Here is a 22,174-nt window from a genome sequence, read left to right on the forward strand (position 1 = left end):
CCATCACCACCATCACCATCACCACCATCACCATCACCACCACCATCACCACCACCACCACCACCATCATCACCACCACCACCATCACCACCACCACCACCACCATCACCATCACCACCACCACCACCACCACCACCATCACCACCACCATCACCACCACCACCACCACCACCATCACCATCACCACCATCATCACCACCACCACCACCATCACCATCACCACCACCACCATCACCACCACCACCATCACCTCGTCTGAGCAACTCTGTGCCCTCTTCGATGAGGTCAGAGGTCATGTCATCGTCACCGATGAACTGCTGGAAGCCGAGGAGCTTGAGGAGACGTGAACCCATCCTGGAGATTATACACTTACACACTTATACACACTTACACACTTATACACACTTATATACATACACACTCACACACTTACACACTTACTAATACACTTACACACTTACACACTTATACACACTTACTAATACACACTTACACACTTATATACACTTATACACACTTATATACATACACACTCACACACTTACACACTTATATACACTTATACACACTTACTAATACACTTACACACTTACACACTTATATACACTTATACACACTTACTAATACACACTTACACACTTATATACACTTACTAATACACGTACACACTTACTAATACACTTATATACACTTACACACTTATACACACTTACACACTTATATACACACTTATATACACACTTATATACACTTATACACACTTACACACTTATATACACACTTATACACTTATACACACTTATATACACTTACTAATACACGTACACACTTACTAATACACTTATATACACACTTACACACTTATACACACTTACTAATACACACTTACACACTTATATACACTTATATACACACTTACACACTTATATACACTTATACACACTTACTAATACACACTTACACACTTATATACACTTATATACACTTATATGCATACACACTCACACACTTACACACTTATATACACACTTACACACTTATATACACACTTATATACACACTTACACACTTACACACACTTATATACAGTTATATACACACTTACACACTTATATACACACTTACACACTTATATACAGACTTACACACTTATACACTTACACACTTATATACACACTTACACACTTACACACACTTACACACAGGCAACCCCATATAAACACCCCTTACACACTTATATACACACTTACACACTTATATACACACTTAGACACACTATACACTTACACACTTATATACACACTATACACACTTACACACACTTACACACTTACTATATTATATACACACACACATATACACTATATACACACTTTACTAATACACTTATATACACACTTACACACTTATACACTATATACACACTTACTAATACACTTACTAATACACTTATATACACACTTACACACTTATATACACACACAATTACACACTTATATACACACTTACACACTTACATACACTTAAACACTATACACACTACTTATATACACTTATATACACACTTACACACTTATACACACTTATATACACACTTACACACTTATACACACTTACTTACTAATACACTTACTAATACACTTACTTACACACTTATACACACTTACTAATACACTTACTTACACACTTACACACTTATACACTTATATACACTTACTAATACACTTATACACACTTACACACTTATATACACACTTACACACTTATACACTTATATACACTTACACACTTATACACTTATATACACACTTACCAACACACTTATATACACACTTATATACACACTTACACACACTTATATACACTTATATACACACTTACACACTTATATACACTTACTAATACACTTACACACTTATATACACACTTATATACTTATACACACTTACACATACACACTTACACACTTATATACACACTTACACACTTATATACACTTATATGCACTTACTAATACACACTTACCAATACACACTTACTAATACACACTTACTAATACACACTTACTAATACACACTTACTAACACACACTTACTAATACGCACTTACTAATACACACATACTAAAACACACTTACTAATACACACTTACACAATCACTAATACACACTTACACACTTACTAATACAGACTTACACACTTAATAATACACACTTACTAATACACACTTACACACTTACACTCACTCACACATACACTCACTCACTCATACACTCACTCACACACTCATACACTCACTCATACACTCACTCACTCATACACTCACTCACTCATACACTCACTCACTCATACACTCACTCACTCATACACTCACTCACACACTCATACACTCACTCATACACTCACTCATACACTCACTCATACACACACTCATACACACACTCACTCATACACTCACTCACTCACTTATACACTCACTCACTCATACACTCACTCACACACACACTCATACACTCACTCACTCATACACTCACTCTTACACTCACTCATTTATACACTCACTCACTCATACACTCACTCACACACACACTCATACACTCACTCACTCATACACTCACTCACTCATACACTCACTCACACACTCACTCACTCACTCATACACTCACTCACTCACACACTCACTCACACACTCACTCACTCATACACTCACTCACTCATACACTCACTCACTCATACACTCACTCACTCATATACTCACTCACTCATACACTCACTCACTCATACACTCACTCACTCATACACTCACTCACTCATACACTCACTCACTCATACACTCACTCATACACTCACTAACTCATACACTCACTCACTCACACACTCACTCATTCATACACTCACTCACTCATACACTCACTCACTCATACACTCACTCACTCATACACTCACTCACTCATACACTCACTCACTCACTCATACACTCACTCATACACTCACTCACTCATACACTCACTCATACACTCACGGCTTCCCGATATCCGCAGTCAGTGAGTTGCTGGGTGAGTGAGTGAGTGGGTGGGTGAGAGGGTGAGTGAGTGGGTGAGTGAGTGAGTAGGTGAGTGAGTGGGTGAGTGAGTGACTGGGTGAGTGAGTGACTGGGTGAGTGGGTGGGTGAGTGAGTGGGTGAGTGAGTGAGTGAGTGGGTGAGTGAGTGAGTGAGTGGGTGAGTGAGTGACTGAGTGAGTGAGTGAGTGGGTGAGTGAGTGAGTGACTGAGTGAGTGACTGAGTGACTGACTGAGTGAGTGACTGACTGAGTGACTGAGTGAGTGACTGACTGAGTGAGTGACTGACTGAGTGACTGAGTGAGTGACTGAGTGAGTGAGTGAGTCACTGACTGAGTGAGTGAGCGAGTGACTGAGTGAGTGACTGAGTGACTGAGTGAGTGTCTGAGTGAGTGACTGAGTGACTGAGTGAGTGAGTGACTGACTGACTGAGTGAGTGAGTGACTGAGTGACTGAGTGAGTGACTGAGTGAGTGACTGAGTGAGTGACTGAGTGAGTGACTGAGTGACTGAGTGAGTGTCTGAGTGAGTGACTGAGTGAGTGACTGAGTGAGTGACTGAGTGAGTGACTGAGTGAGTGACTGAGTGCGTGAATGACTGACTGACTGAGTGAGTGAGTGAGTGACTGAGTGAGTGACTGACTGAGTGTCTGAGTGAGTGACTGAGTGACTGAGTGACTGAGTGACTGAGTGAGTGAGTGAGTGACTGAGTGAGTGACTGAGTGAGTGACTCTCACGTGAAGTATGTCGCCAGGCAGACGAGGACGATGGTGATGGGGTAGTAAAGGTAAAATCCATCGGCCATGAAGGAGATCACATCCATGTGTCCCATCAGCTGTAGCGGGAGCACCACCACCATCAGTAGTAGTACCATCACCATCATCACCACCACCACCATCATCATCATCAGTAGTAGTAGTACCATCACCCACACACTCACCCACCCACTCACCCACCCACTCACTCACCCACTCACCCACCCACTCACCCACCTCTGTGTAGGCTGTCTCGATATGGGTGTGTTGAGAGATGTGTGTCTCTCTCACTCACCCACTCACTCACCCACGCACCCACCCACTCACTCACTCACCCACTCACCCACCCACTCACTCACACACCCACTCACCCACTCACTCACTCACCCACCCACTCACTCACCCACTCACCCACTCACTCACTCACTCACCCACTCACCCACTCACTCACTCCCCCACCCACTCATTCACTCACCCACTCACTCACTCGCCCACCCACCCACTCACTCACCCACTCACCCACCCACTCACTCACTCACTCACCCACTCACTCACCCACCCACCCACTCACTCACCCACCCACCCACTCACTCACCCACCCACCCACCCACCACTGTGTAGGCTGTCTCGATATGGGTGTGTTGAGAGATGTGTGTCTCTCTCTCACTCACTCACTCACCCACTTACCCACTCACCCACTCACCCACCCACCTCTGTGTAGGCTGTCTCGATGTGTGTGTGCTGAGAGATGTGTGTCTCTCTCTCTCACTCACCCACCCACTCACTCACCCACCCACTCACCCACTCACCCACCCACTCTCTCTCTCTCACCTCTGTGTAGGCTGTCTCGATGTGTGTGTGTTGAGAGATGTGTGTCTCTCTCTCACTCACTCACCCACCCACCTCTGTGTAGGCTGTCTCGATGTGTGTGTGTTGAGAGATGTGTGTCTCTCTCTCACTCACTCACCCACTCACCCACCCACCCACTCACTCACCCACTCACTCACCCACTCACCCACTCACTCACTCACCCACTCACTCACCCACCCACCTCTGTGTAGGCTGTCTCGATGTGGGTGTGTTGAGAGATGTGTGTCTCTCTCACTCACTCACCCACTCACTCACCCACTCACTCACTCACCCACTCACCCACCCACCCACTCACCCACTCACTCACTCACCCACTCACCCACCCACTCACCCACTCACCCACCCACCCACTCACCCACTCACTCACCCACTCACCCACCCACCCACTCACCTCTGTGTAGGCTGTCTCTATATGTGTGTGTTGAGAGATGTGTGTCTCTCTCACTCACTCACCTCTGTGTAGGCTGTCTCGATGTGTGTGTGTTGAGAGATGTGTGTCTCTCTCTCACTCACTCACCCACTCACCCAGTCACTCACTCACCCACTCACGCACCCACTCACTCACCCACCCACTCACCCACTCACTCACCCACTCACCCACCCACCCACTCACCTCTGTGTAGGCTGTCTCGATGTGTGTGTGTTGAGAGATGTGTGTCTCTCTCACTCACTCACTCACCCACTCACTCACTCACCCACTCACGCACCCACCCACTCACCCACCTCTGTGTAGGCTGTCTCGATGTGTGTGTGTTGAGAGATGTGTGTCTCTCTCTCACTCACTCACTCACCCACCCACTCACTCACCCACTCACCCACCCACCCACTCACCCACCCACTCACCCACTCACTCACTCACCCACTCACTCTCACCCACCTGTGTGTAGGCTGTCTCTATATGAGTGTGTTGAGAGATGTGTGTCTCTCTCACTCACCCACTCACTCACCCACGCACCCACCCACTCACTCACTCACCCACTCACCCACCCACTCACTCACACACCCACTCACCCACTCACTCACTCACCCACCCACTCACTCACCCACTCACCCACTCACTCACTCACTCACCCACTCACCCACTCACTCACTCCCCCACCCACTCATTCACTCACCCACTCACTCACTCGCCCACCCACCCACTCACTCACCCACTCACCCACCCACTCACTCACTCACTCACCCACTCACTCACCCACCCACCCACTCACTCACCCACCCACCCACTCACTCACCCACCCACCCACCCACCACTGTGTAGGCTGTCTCGATATGGGTGTGTTGAGAGATGTGTGTCTCTCTCTCACTCACTCACTCACCCACTTACCCACTCACCCACTCACCCACCCACCTCTGTGTAGGCTGTCTCGATGTGTGTGTGCTGAGAGATGTGTGTCTCTCTCTCTCACTCACCCACCCACTCACTCACCCACCCACTCACCCACTCACCCACCCACTCTCTCTCTCTCACCTCTGTGTAGGCTGTCTCGATGTGTGTGTGTTGAGAGATGTGTGTCTCTCTCTCACTCACTCACCCACCCACCTCTGTGTAGGCTGTCTCGATGTGTGTGTGTTGAGAGATGTGTGTCTCTCTCTCACTCACTCACCCACTCACCCACCCACCCACTCACTCACCCACTCACTCACCCACTCACCCACTCACTCACTCACCCACTCACTCACCCACCCACCTCTGTGTAGGCTGTCTCGATGTGGGTGTGTTGAGAGATGTGTGTCTCTCTCACTCACTCACCCACTCACTCACCCACTCACTCACTCACCCACTCACCCACCCACCCACTCACCCACTCACTCACTCACCCACTCACCCACCCACTCACCCACTCACCCACCCACCCACTCACCCACTCACTCACCCACTCACCCACCCACCCACTCACCTCTGTGTAGGCTGTCTCTATATGTGTGTGTTGAGAGATGTGTGTCTCTCTCACTCACTCACCTCTGTGTAGGCTGTCTCGATGTGTGTGTGTTGAGAGATGTGTGTCTCTCTCTCACTCACTCACCCACTCACCCAGTCACTCACTCACCCACTCACGCACCCACTCACTCACCCACCCACTCACCCACTCACTCACCCACTCACCCACCCACCCACTCACCTCTGTGTAGGCTGTCTCGATGTGTGTGTGTTGAGAGATGTGTGTCTCTCTCACTCACTCACTCACCCACTCACTCACTCACCCACTCACGCACCCACCCACTCACCCACCTCTGTGTAGGCTGTCTCGATGTGGGTGTGTTGAGAGATGTGTGTCTCTCTCTCACTCACTCACTCACCCACCCACTCACTCACCCACTCACCCACCCACCCACTCACCCACCCACTCACCCACTCACTCACTCACCCACTCACTCTCACCCACCTGTGTGTAGGCTGTCTCTATATGAGTGTGTTGAGAGATGTGTGTCTCTCTCACCTGTGTGTAGGCTGTCTCTATATGTGTGTGTTGAGAGATGTGTGTCTCTCTCACTCACCTGTGTGTAGGCTGTCTCTATATGTGTGTGTTGAGAGATGTGTGTCTCTCTCTCACTCACTCACTCACCTGTGTGTAGGCTGTCTCTATATGTGTGTGTTGAGAGATGTGTGTGTCGATGTGAATGAGTCCCAGGAAGTTGAGGCAGAGGGGTGGAGTGAGCCGACAGAAGAGCCTGAGACCACAACAACAATAACATCATCATTAATAAACAACAACAACAACATTAACATTAAACAACAACCATCACAACAACAACATTAAACAACAACCACCACCACCACCACAACCACCACCACAACAACAACAATAACATTAACATTAAACAACCACCACCACCACAACGTTAACAACCACCACAACCACCACAACCACCACCACCACAACCACCACAACCACCACAACCACCACCACAACCACCACCACCACCACCACAACCACCACCACAACCACCACCACCACCACAACCACCACAACCATCACAACAACAACAACAACATTCACCACAACAACAACAACATTAAACAACAACCACTACCACCACAACTACCACCACCACCACACTCACCACCACACTCACCACCACACTCACCATCACCACTACACTCACCACCACACTCACCATCACCACTACACTCACCACCACACTCACCATCACCACTACACTCACCACCACACTCACCATCACCACTACACTCACCACCACACTCACCATCACCACCACACTCACCACCACCACAACCACCACCACACTCACCACCACCAACACCACCACCACCACCACCATCACCACCACCACCACACTCACCACCACCCTCACCACCACACTCACCACCACCACACTCACCACCACACTCACCACCACGCTCACCACCACACTCACTACCCTCACCACCACCACCCTCACCACCACGCTCACCACCACACTCACCACCACGCTCACCACCACCACCACGCTCACCACCACCCTCACCACCACCCTCACCACCACCACACTCACCACCACGCTCACCACCACCACGCTCACCACCACGCTCACCACCACGCTCACCACCACGCTCACCACCACGCTCACCACCACGCTCACCACCACCATCACCACCATCACCATCACCAACACCACCACCACCACCACACTCACCACCACCACCACCACCACACTCACCACCACCATCACCACCACCACCACCACACTCACCACCCTCACCACCACACTCACCATCACCATCACCAACACCACCACCATCACCACACTCACCACCACCACCACCACACTCACCAACACCACCACACTCACCACCACCACCACCACTACCACACTCACCAACACCACCACACTCACCACCACCACCACCACCACGCTCACCACCACCCTCACCACGCTCACCACCACCACTACACTCACCACCACGCTCACCACCACCACGCTCACCACCACGCTCACCACCACACTCACCATCACCACCACGCTCACCACCCTCACCACCAAGCTCACCACCACACTCACCACCACGCTCACCACCACCACTACACTCACCACCACGCTCACCACCACCACGCTCACCACCACGCTCACCACCACCACCATCACCACCACCACCACCACCACCACGCTCACCACCACACTCACCACCACACTCACCATCACCACCACGCTCACCACCACACTCACCACCACCACCATCACCACCACCACCACACTCACCACCACGCTCACCACCACCACCACCACACTCACCACCACACTCACCACCACACTCACCATCACCACTACACTCACCAATACCACGCTCACCACCACACCCACCACCACACTCACCACCACCACGCTCACCACCACACTCACCAATACCACGCTCACCACCACGCTCACCACCACACTCACCACCACCCTCACCACCACGCTCACCACCACCACCACCATCACCACGCTCACCACCACCACCCTCACCATCACCACGCTCACCACCACCCTCACCACCACCCTCACCACCACCACCACGCTCACCACCACCACCACCATCACCACGCTCACCACCACCACCCTCACCACCACGCTCACCACCACCCTCACCACCACCCTCACCACCACCACCACACTCACCACCACTACACTTACCACCACGCTCACCACCACCACCACGCTCACCACCACCACTACACTCACCACCACGCTCACCACCACCACTACACTCACCACCACACTCACCACCACGCTCACCACCACCACGCTCACCACCACCACTACACTCACCACCACGCTCACCACCACCACTACACTCACCACCACGCTCACCACCACGCTCACCACCACGCTCACCACCACCCACATGCCACTGAAGAGGAGGCTGTGGTGGTTGGTTTGGTGGTGCGGGGCCAGATGGTAGAGGTTGAAGAGGCGAATACGGAACACGGTGGAGAATGTGCAGACACTCAGGTAGGCGATAGTCAGGAGACTCATCATCTGTTACACACACACAGTGACACACACAGTGACACACACAGTGACACACACACACAGTGACACACACACAGTGACACACACACAGTGACACACACACAGTGACACACACAGTGACACACACAGTGACACACACAGTGACACACACACAGTGACACACACACAGTGACACACACACAGGGTGGAGAATGTGCAGACACTCAGGTAGGCGATAGTCAGGAGACTCATCATCTGTTACACACACACAGTGACACACACAGTGACACACACAGTGACACACACAGTGACACACACAGTGACACACACAGTGACACACACAGTGACACACACACAGTGACACACACAGTGACACACACAGTGACACACACACAGGGTGGAGAATGTGCAGACACTCAGGTAGGCGATAGTCAGGAGACTCATCATCTGTTACACACACACAGTGACACACACAGTGACACACACAGTGACACACACAGTGACACACACAGTGACACACACAGTGACACACACACAGTGACACACACAGTGACACACACAGTGACACACACACAGGGTGGAGAATGTGCAGACACTCAGGTAGGCGATAGTCAGGAGACTCATCATCTGTTACACACACACAGTGACACACACAGTGACACACACAGTGACACACACAGTGACACACACAGTGACACACACAGTGACACACACACAGTGACACACACAGTGACACACACAGTGACACACACACAGTGACACACACACAGGGTGGAGAAGGTGCAGACACTCAGGTAGGCGATAGTCAGGAGACTCATCATCTGTTACACACACACAGTGACACACACAGTGACACACACAGTGACACACACAGTGACACACACAGTGACACACACACAGGGTAGAGAAGGTGCAGACACTCAGGTAGGCGATAGTCAGGAGACTCATCATCTGTTACACACACACAGTGACACACACAGTGACACACAGTGACACACACAGTGACACACACAGTGACACACACACAGGGTGGAGAAGGTGCAGACACTCAGGTAGGCGATAGTCAGGAGACTCATCATCTGTTACACACACACAGTGACACACACAGTGACACACACAGTGACACACACAGTGACACACACAGTGACACACACACAGTGACACACACAGTGACACACACACAGTGACACACACAGTGACACACACACAGTGACACACACACAGTGACACACACACAGTGACACACACAGTGACACACACACAGTGACACACACAGTGACACACACACACAGTGACACACACACAGTGACACACACACAGTGACACACACAGTGACACACACAGTGACACACACACAGGGTGGAGAAGGTGCAGACACTCAGGTAGGCGATAGTCAGGAGACTCATCATCTGTTACACACACACAGTGACACACACAGTGACACACACACAGTGACACACACAGTGACACACACAGTGACACACACAGTGACACACACACAGTGACACACACACAGTGACACACACAGTGACACACACACACAGTGACACACACAGTGACACACACAGTGACACACACACACAGTGACACACACAGTGACACACACAGTGACACACACACACAGTGACACACACACACAGTGACACACACAGTGACACACACAGTGACACACACAGTGACACACACAGTGACACACACACAGTGACACACACACAGTGACACACACACAGTGACACACACAGTGACACACACAGTGACACACACACAGTGACACACACAGTGACACACACACAGGGTGGAGAAGGTGCAGACACTCAGGTAGGCGATAGTCAGGAGACTCATCATCTGTTACACACACACAGTGACACACACAGTGACACACACACAGTGACACACACAGTGACACACACAGTGACACACACAGTGACACACACACAGTGACACACACACAGTGACACACACAGTGACACACACACACAGTGACACACACAGTGACACACACAGTGACACACACACACAGTGACACACACAGTGACACACACAGTGACACACACACAGTGACACACACACACAGTGACACACACAGTGACACACACAGTGACACACACACAGGGTGGAGAAGGTGCAGACACTCAGGTAGGCGATAGTCAGCAGACTCATCATCTGTTACACACACACAGTGACACACACAGTGACACACACACAGTGACACACACAGTGACACACACAGTGACACACACAGTGACACACACACAGTGACACACACAGTGACACACACAGTGACACACACAGTGACACACACACAGTGACACACACACAGTGACACACACAGTGACACACACACACAGTGACACACACAGTGACACACACAGTGACACACACACACAGTGACACACACAGTGACACACACAGTGACACACACACAGTGACACACACACACAGTGACACACACACAGTGACACACACAGTGACACACACACAGTGACACACACACACAGTGACACACACAGTGACACACACACAGGGTGGAGAAGGTGCAGACACTCAGGTAGGCGATAGTCAGCAGACTCATCATCTGTTACACACACACAGTGACACACACAGTGACACACACACAGTGACACACACAGTGACACACACAGTGACACACACACAGTGACACACACACAGTGACACACACAGTGACACACACAGTGACACACACAGTGACACACACACAGTGACACACACACAGTGACACACACACACAGTGACACACACACAGTGACACACACACAGTGACACACACAGTGACACACACAGTGACACACACACAGTGACACACACAGTGACACACACACAGTGACACACACACACAGTGACACACACAGTGACACACACACACAGTGACACACACAGTGACACACACACAGTGACACACACAGTGACACACACACAGTGACACACACACAGTGACACACACACAGTGACACACACACAGTGACACACACACAGTGACACACACAGTGACACACACACAGTGACACACACAGTGACACACACAGTGACACACACAGTGACACACACACAGTGACACACACAGTGACACACACAGTGACACACACACAGGGTAGAGAAGGTGCAGACACTCAGGTAGGCGATAGTCAGGAGACTCATCATCTGTTACACACACACAGTGACACACACAGTGACACACACACAGTGACACACACACAGTGACACACACACAGTGACACACACAGTGACACACACACAGTGACACACACAGTGACACACACAGTGACACACACACAGTGACACACACACAGTGACACACACAGTGACACACACAGTGACACACACACAGTGACACACCCAGTGACACACACAGTGACACACACAGTGACACACACAGTGACACACACAGTGACACACACAGTGACACACACACAGGGTGGAGAAGGTGCAGACACTCAGGTAGGCGATAGTCAGCAGACTCATCATCTGTTACACACACACAGTGACACACACAGTGACACACACACACACAGTGACACACACAGTGACACACACACAGTGACACATACACAGTGACACAGACAGTGACACACACACAGTGACACACACAGTGACACACACAGTGACACACACAGTGACACACACAGTGACACACACAGTGACACACACAGTGACACACACACAGTGATACACACACAGTGACACACACAGTGACACACACACAGTGACACACACACACAGTGACACACACAGTGACACACACAGTGACACACACAGTGACACACACAGTGACACACACAGTGACACACACACACAGTGACACACACACAGTGACACACACACAGTGACACACACAGTGACACACACACAGTGACACACACACAGTGACACACACACAGTGACACACACACAGTGACACACACAGTGACACACACACAGTGACACACACAGTGACACACACACAGTGACACACACAGTGACACACACAGTGACACACACACACACAGTGACACACACAGTGACACACACACACAGTGACACACACAGTGACACACACACAGTGACACACACACAGTGACACACACAGTGACACACACAGTGACACACACAGTGACACACACACAGTGACACACACACACAGTGACACACACAGTGACACACACACACACACACAGTGACACACACACAGTGACACACACAGTGACACACACACAGGGTGGAGAAGGTGCAGACACTCAGGTAGGCGATAGTCAGGAGACTCATCATCTGTTACACACACACAGTGACACACACAGTGACACACACACACACAGTGACACACACAGTGACACACACACAGTGACACATACACAGTGACACAGACAGTGACACACACACAGTGACACACACAGTGACACACACACAGTGACACACACACAGTGACACACACAGTGACACACACAGTGACACACACAGTGACACACACAGTGACACACACACAGTGACACACACACAGTGACACACACACAGTGACACACACACAGTGACACACACACAGTGACACACACAGTGACACACACAGTGACACACACACAGGGTAGAGAATGTGCAGACACTCAGGTAGGCGATAGTCAGCAGACTCATCATCTGTTACACACACACAGTGACACACACAGTGACACACACACACACAGTGACACACACACAGTGACACACACAGTGACACACACAGTGACACACACAGTGACACACACACAGTGACACACACAGTGACACACACACAGTGACACACACAGTGACACACACACAGTGACACACACAGTGACACACACACAGTGACACACACACAGTGACACACACAGTGACACACACACAGTGACACACACAGTGACACACACACACAGTGACACACACACAGTGACACACACACAGTGACACACACACAGTGACACACACACAGTGACACACACAGTGACACACAGTGACACACACAGTGACACACACACAGTGACACACACACACAGTGACACACACAGTGACACACACAGTGACACACACAGTGACACACAGTGACACACACAGTGACACACACACAGTGACACACACACACAGTGACACACACACAGTGACACACACAGTGACACACACACACAGTGACACACACACAGTGACACACACAGTGACACACACACACAGTGACACACACACAGTGACACACACAGTGACACACACACAGTGACACACACACAGTGACACACACACAGGGTGGAGAAGGTGCAGACACTCAGGTAGGCGATAGTCAGCAGACTCATCATCTGTTACACACACACAGTGACACACACACAGTGACACACACAGTGACACACACAGTGACACACACAGTGACACACACACACACAGTGACACACACACAGTGACACACACACAGTGACACACACACAGTGACACACACACACAGTGACACACACAGTGACACACACACAGTGACACACACAGTGACACACACACAGTGACACACACACAGTGACACACACAGTGACACACACACAGTGACACACACACACACACAGTGACACACACAGTGACACACACAGTGACACACACAGTGACACACACACAGTGACACACACGCAGTGACACACACACACAGTGACACACACACACACAGTGACACACACAGTGACACACACAGTGACACACACACACACAGTGACACACACACACAGTGACACACACACACAGTGACACACACAGTGACACACACACACAGTGACACACACACAGTGACACACAGTGACACACACAGTGACACACACAGTGACACACACACAGTGACACACACAGTGACACACACACAGTGACACACACACAGGGTGGAGAAGGTGCAGACACTCAGGTAGGCGATAGTCAGGAGACTCATCATCTGTTACACACACACAGTGACACACACAGTGACACACACAGTGACACACACACAGTGACACACACACACACAGTGACACACACAGTGACACACACAGTGACACACACAGTGACACACACAGTGACACACACACAGTGACACACACGCAGTGACACACACAGTGACACACACAGTGACACACACACACACAGTGACACACACAGTGACACACACAGTGACACACACAGTGACACACACAGTGACACACACACAGTGACACACACAGTGACACACACACACAGTGACACACACACAGTGACACACACACACAGTGACACACACACAGTGACACACACAGTGACACACACAGTGACACACACGCAGTGACACACACACACAGTGACACACACACACACAGTGACACACACAGTGACACACACAGTGACACACACACACACAGTGACACACACACACAGTGACACACACACACAGTGACACACACAGTGACACACACACACAGTGACACACACACAGTGACACACAGTGACACACACAGTGACACACACAGTGACACACACACAGTGACACACACAGTGACACACACACAGTGACACACACACAGGGTGGAGAAGGTGCAGACACTCAGGTAGGCGATAGTCAGGAGACTCATCATCTGTTACACACACACAGTGACACACACAGTGACACACACAGTGACACACACACAGTGACACACACACACACAGTGACACACACAGTGACACACACAGTGACACACACAGTGACACACACAGTGACACACACACAGTGACACACACGCAGTGACACACACAGTGACACACACAGTGACACACACACACACAGTGACACACACAGTGACACACACAGTGACACACACAGTGACACACACAGTGACACACACACAGTGACACACACAGTGACACACACACACAGTGACACACACACAGTGACACACACACACAGTGACACACACACAGTGACACACACAGTGACACACACAGTGACACACACAGTGACACACACACAGGGTGGAGAAGGTGCAGACACTCAGGTAGGCGATAGTCAGCAGACTCATCATCTGTTACACACACACAGTGACACACACAGTGACACACACACAGTGACACACACAGTGACACACACAGTGACACACACAGTGACACACACACAGTGACACACACACAGGGTAGAGAATGTGCAGACACTCAGGTAGGCGATAGTCAGCAGACTCATCATCTGTTACACACACACAGTGACACACACAGTGACACACACACAGTGACACACACAGTGACACACACAGTGACACACACACAGTGACACACACAGTGACACACACACAGTGACACACACACAGGGTGGAGAATGTGCAGACACTCAGGTAGGCGATAGCCAGGAGACTCATCATCTGTTACACACACACAGTGACACACACAGTGACACACACACACAGTGACACACACACAGTGACACACACACACAGTGACACACACACACAGTGATACACACACACAGTGACACACACAGTGACACACACACAGTGACACACACACACAGTGACACACACACACAGTGACACACACACAGTGACACACACAGTGACACACACAGTGACACACACACAGTGACACACACAGTGACACACACAGTGACACACACAGTGACACACACAGTGACACACACACAGGGTGGAGAAGGTGCAGACACTCAGGTAGGCGATAGTCAGGAGACTCATCATCTGTTACACACACACAGTGACACACACAGTGACACACACAGTGACACACACACAGTGACACACACAGTGACACACACAGTGACACACACAGTGACACACACACAGTGACACACACACAGTGACACACACAGTGACACACACAGTGACACACACAGTGACACACACAGTGACACACACAGTGACACACACAGTGACACACACAGTGACACACACAGTGACACACACACACAGTGACACACACACAGTGACACACACAGTGACACACACAGTGACACACACACAGTGACACACACACACAGTGACACACACAGTGACACACACACAGTGACACACACACAGTGACACACACAGTGACACACACAGTGACACACACACAGTGACACACACACAGTGACACACACAGTGACACACACAGTGACACACACAGTGACACACACAGTGACACACACACAGTGACACACACAGTGACACACACAGTGACACACACAGTGACACACACAGTGACACACACACACACAGTGACACACACACAGTGACACACACAGTGACACACACAGTGACACACACACAGTGACACACACACACAGTGACACACACAGTGACACACACACACAGTGACACACACAGTGACACACACACAGTGACACACACAGTGACACACACACAGTGACACACACAGTGACACACACAGTGACACACACACAGGGTAGAGAAGGTGCAGACACTCAGGTAGGCGATAGTCAGGAGACTCATCATCTGTTACACACACACAGTGACACACACAGTGACACACACACAGTGACACACACACAGTGACACACACACACAGTGACACACACACAGTGACACACACAGTGACACACACACAGTGACACACACACACAGTGACACACACAGTGACACACACAGTGACACACACACAGTGACACACACAGTGACACACACACAGTGACACACACAGTGACACACACAGTGACACACACACAGTGACACACACACAGTGACACACAGTGACACACACAGTGACACACACAGTGACACACACAGTGACACACACACAGTGACACACACAGTGACACACACACAGTGACACACACAGTGACACACACACAGTGACACACACAGTGACACACACACAGTGACACACACACACACAGTGACACACACACACAGTGACACACACACAGTGACACACACAGTGACACACACACAGTGACACACACACACAGTGACACACACAGTGACACACACAGTGACACACACACAGTGACACACACAGTGACACACACACACAGTGACACACACAGTGACACACACAGTGACACACACACAGGGTGGAGAAGGTGCAGACACTCAGGTAGGCGATAGTCAGGAGACTCATCATCTGTTACACACACACAGTGACATACACAGTGACACACACAGTGACACACACAGTGACACACACACAGTGACACACACACACACAGTGACACACACAGTGACACACACACACACAGTGACACACACACACAGTGACACACACAGTGACACACACACAGTGACACACACAGTGACACACACAATGACACACACACACAGTGACACACACACAGTGACACACACACACAGTGACACACACAGTGACACACACACAGTGACACACACACAGTGACACACACACAGTGACACACACACAGTGACACACACAGTGACACACACACAGTGATACACACAGTGACACACACAGTGACACACACAGTGACACACACAGTGACACACAGTGACACACACACAGTGACACACACACACAGTGACACACACACACACACAGTGACACACACAGTGACACACACAGTGACACACACACACAGTGACACACACAGTGACACACACACAGTGACACACACACAGTGACACACACACACACACACAGTGACACACACACAGTGACACACACAGTGACACACACACACAGTGACTCACACAGTGACACACACAGTGACACACACACAGTGACACACACAGTGACACACACAGTGACACACACACACAGTGACACACACACAGTGACACACACAGTGACACACACACAGTGACACACACACAGTGACACACACAGTGACACACACAGTGACACACACAGTGACACACACACAGTGACACACACACACAGTGACACACACACAGTGACACACACACAGGGTGGAGAAGGTGCAGACACTCAGGTAGGCGATAGTCAGCAGACTCATCATCTGTTACACACACACAGTGACACACACAGTGACACACACAGTGACACACACAGTGACACACACACACAGTGACACACACAGTGACACACACAGTGACACACACAGTGACACACACAGTGACACACACACAGTGACACACACACAGTGACACACACAGTGACACACACACAGTGTACACACACACACAGTGACACACACAGTGACACACACACAGTGACACACACACAGTGACACACACAGTGACACACACAGTGACACACACAGTGACACACACACAGTGACACACACAGTGACACACACAGTGACACACACAGTGACACACACACAGTGACACACACAGTGACACACACACAGTGACACACACACAGTGACACACACAGTGACACACACACAGTGACACACACAGTGACACACACACAGTGACACACACACACAGTGACACACACACACAGTGACACACACACAGTGACACACACAGTGACACACACAGTGACACACACAGTGACACACACACACACACACAGTGACACACACACAGTGACACACACAGTGACACACACAGTGACACACACAGTGACACACACACAGTGACACACACAGTGACACACACAGTGACACACACACACACACAGTGACACACACACAGTGACACACACAGTGACACACACACAGTGACACACACAGTGACACACACAGTGACACACACAGTGACACACACAGTGACACACACAGTGACACACACACAGGGTGGAGAAGGTGCAGACACTCAGGTAGGCGATAGTCAGCAGACTCATCATCTGTTACACACACACAGTGACACACACAGTGACACACACACAGTGACACACACACAGTGACACACACACACAGTGACACACACAGTGACACACACAGTGACACACACACAGTGACACACACAGTGACACACACACAGTGACACACACAGTGACACACACAGTGACACACACAGTGACACACACACAGTGACACACACACAGTGACACACACAGTGACACACACACAGTGACACACACAGTGACACACACAGTGACACACACAGTGACACACACACAGTGACACACACAGTGACACACACACAGTGACACACACAGTGACACACACACAGTGACACACACAGTGACACACACACACAGTGACACACACAGTGACACACACACACAGTGACACACACACAGTGACAGAGTGACACACACAGTGACACACACAGTGACACACACACAGTGACACACACAGTGACACACACAGTGACACACACACAGTGACACACACAGTGACACACACAGTGACACACACAGTGACACACACAGTGACACACACAGTGACACACACAGTGACACACACAGTGACACACACACACAGTGACACACACACACAGTGACACACACACAGTGACACACACAGTGACACACACAGTGACACACACACAGTGACACACACAGTGACACACACAGTGACACACACACAGTGACACACACACAGTGACACACACAGTGACACACACACACACAGTGACACACACAGTGACACACACACAGTGACACACACAGTGACACACACAGTGACACACACAGTGACACACACACAGTGACACACACAGTGACACACACAGTGACACACACAGTGACACACACACAGTGACACACACAGTGACACACACAGTGACACACACAGTGACACACACACACACACAGTGACACACACACAGTGACACACACAGTGACACACACACAGTGACACACACAGTGACACACACACAGTGACACACACACAGTGACACACACAGTGACACACACACAGTGACACACACACAGTGACACACACACAGTGACACACACAGTGACACACACACACAGTGACACACACAGTGACACACACACAGTGACACACACACAGTGACACACACAGTGACACACACAGTGACACACACACAGTGACACACACACACAGTGACACACACAGTGACACACACAGTGACACACACACAGTGACACACACACACAGTGACACACACAGTGACACACACACAGTGACACACACACAGTGACACACACACAGTGACACACACAGTGACACACACACAGTGACACACACAGTGACACACACACACAGTGACACACACACAGTGACACACACAGTGACACACACACAGTGACACACACACAGTGACACACACAGTGACACACACAGTGACAAACACAGTGACACACACACACAGTGACACACACAGTGACACACACAGTGACACACACACAGTGACACACACAGTGACACACACACACAGTGACACACACAGTGACACACACACACAGTGACACACACACAGTGACACACACAGTGACACACACAGTGACACACACACAGTGACACACACACAGTGACACACACAGTGACACACACACAGTGACACACACAGTGACACACACAGTGACACACACACAGTGACACACACAGTGACACACACAGTGACACACACACAGTGACACACACAGTGACACACACACAGTGACACACACACAGTGACACACACAGTGACACACACAGTGACACACACAGTGACACACACACACAGTGACACACACAGTGACACACACACAGTGACACACACAGTGACACACACAGTGACACACACACAGTGACACACACAGTGACACACACAGTGACACAC

The 22,174-nt window shown here is 50.1% G+C and overlaps 1 protein-coding gene across 1 annotated transcript; it reads right to left on the reverse strand.

The window, feature by feature from the left end:
* Positions 1-224: 224 nt before the first annotated feature.
* LOC142908534 (uncharacterized) lies at positions 225-16,921 on the reverse strand. Its single transcript, XM_076059273.1, has 5 exons — positions 16,870-16,921; positions 9,511-10,406; positions 7,250-7,355; positions 3,795-3,892; positions 225-354 (listed from the first exon to the last, which is right to left on the reverse strand). Exons 1-5 carry the CDS (start codon positions 16,919-16,921, stop codon positions 304-306), a joined length of 1,203 nt encoding a protein of 400 aa, XP_075915388.1. The 3' UTR covers positions 225-303.
* Between the last annotated feature and the right edge of the window lie 5,253 nt (positions 16,922-22,174).

Source organism: Petromyzon marinus (genome assembly GCF_048934315.1).
Source record: "Petromyzon marinus isolate PM22_M1 ecotype Great Lakes invasive population chromosome 85 unlocalized genomic scaffold, UKy_Petmar_22M1.pri1.0 chr85_unloc.2, whole genome shotgun sequence".
Classification (NCBI taxonomy): domain Eukaryota; kingdom Metazoa; phylum Chordata; class Hyperoartia; order Petromyzontiformes; family Petromyzontidae; genus Petromyzon; species Petromyzon marinus.

What these genes read in the sequence shown, in the direction of transcription:
- LOC142908534 (XM_076059273.1), bottom strand. Translation starts at nt 16,921, where the DNA reads ATGAGTCTCCTGGCTATCGCCTACCTGAGTGTCTGCACATTCTCCACC. An exon ending in AGCCTCCTCTTCAGTGGCAT is followed by an intron (nt 7,356 to 9,510) that starts GTGGGTGGTGGT and finishes TTGTGGTCTCAG; the next exon opens with GCTCTTCTGTCGGCTCACTC. An exon ending in TAGAGACAGCCTACACACAG is followed by an intron (nt 3,893 to 7,249) that starts GTGAGTGAGTGA and finishes CTCCCGCTACAG; the next exon opens with CTGATGGGACACATGGATGT.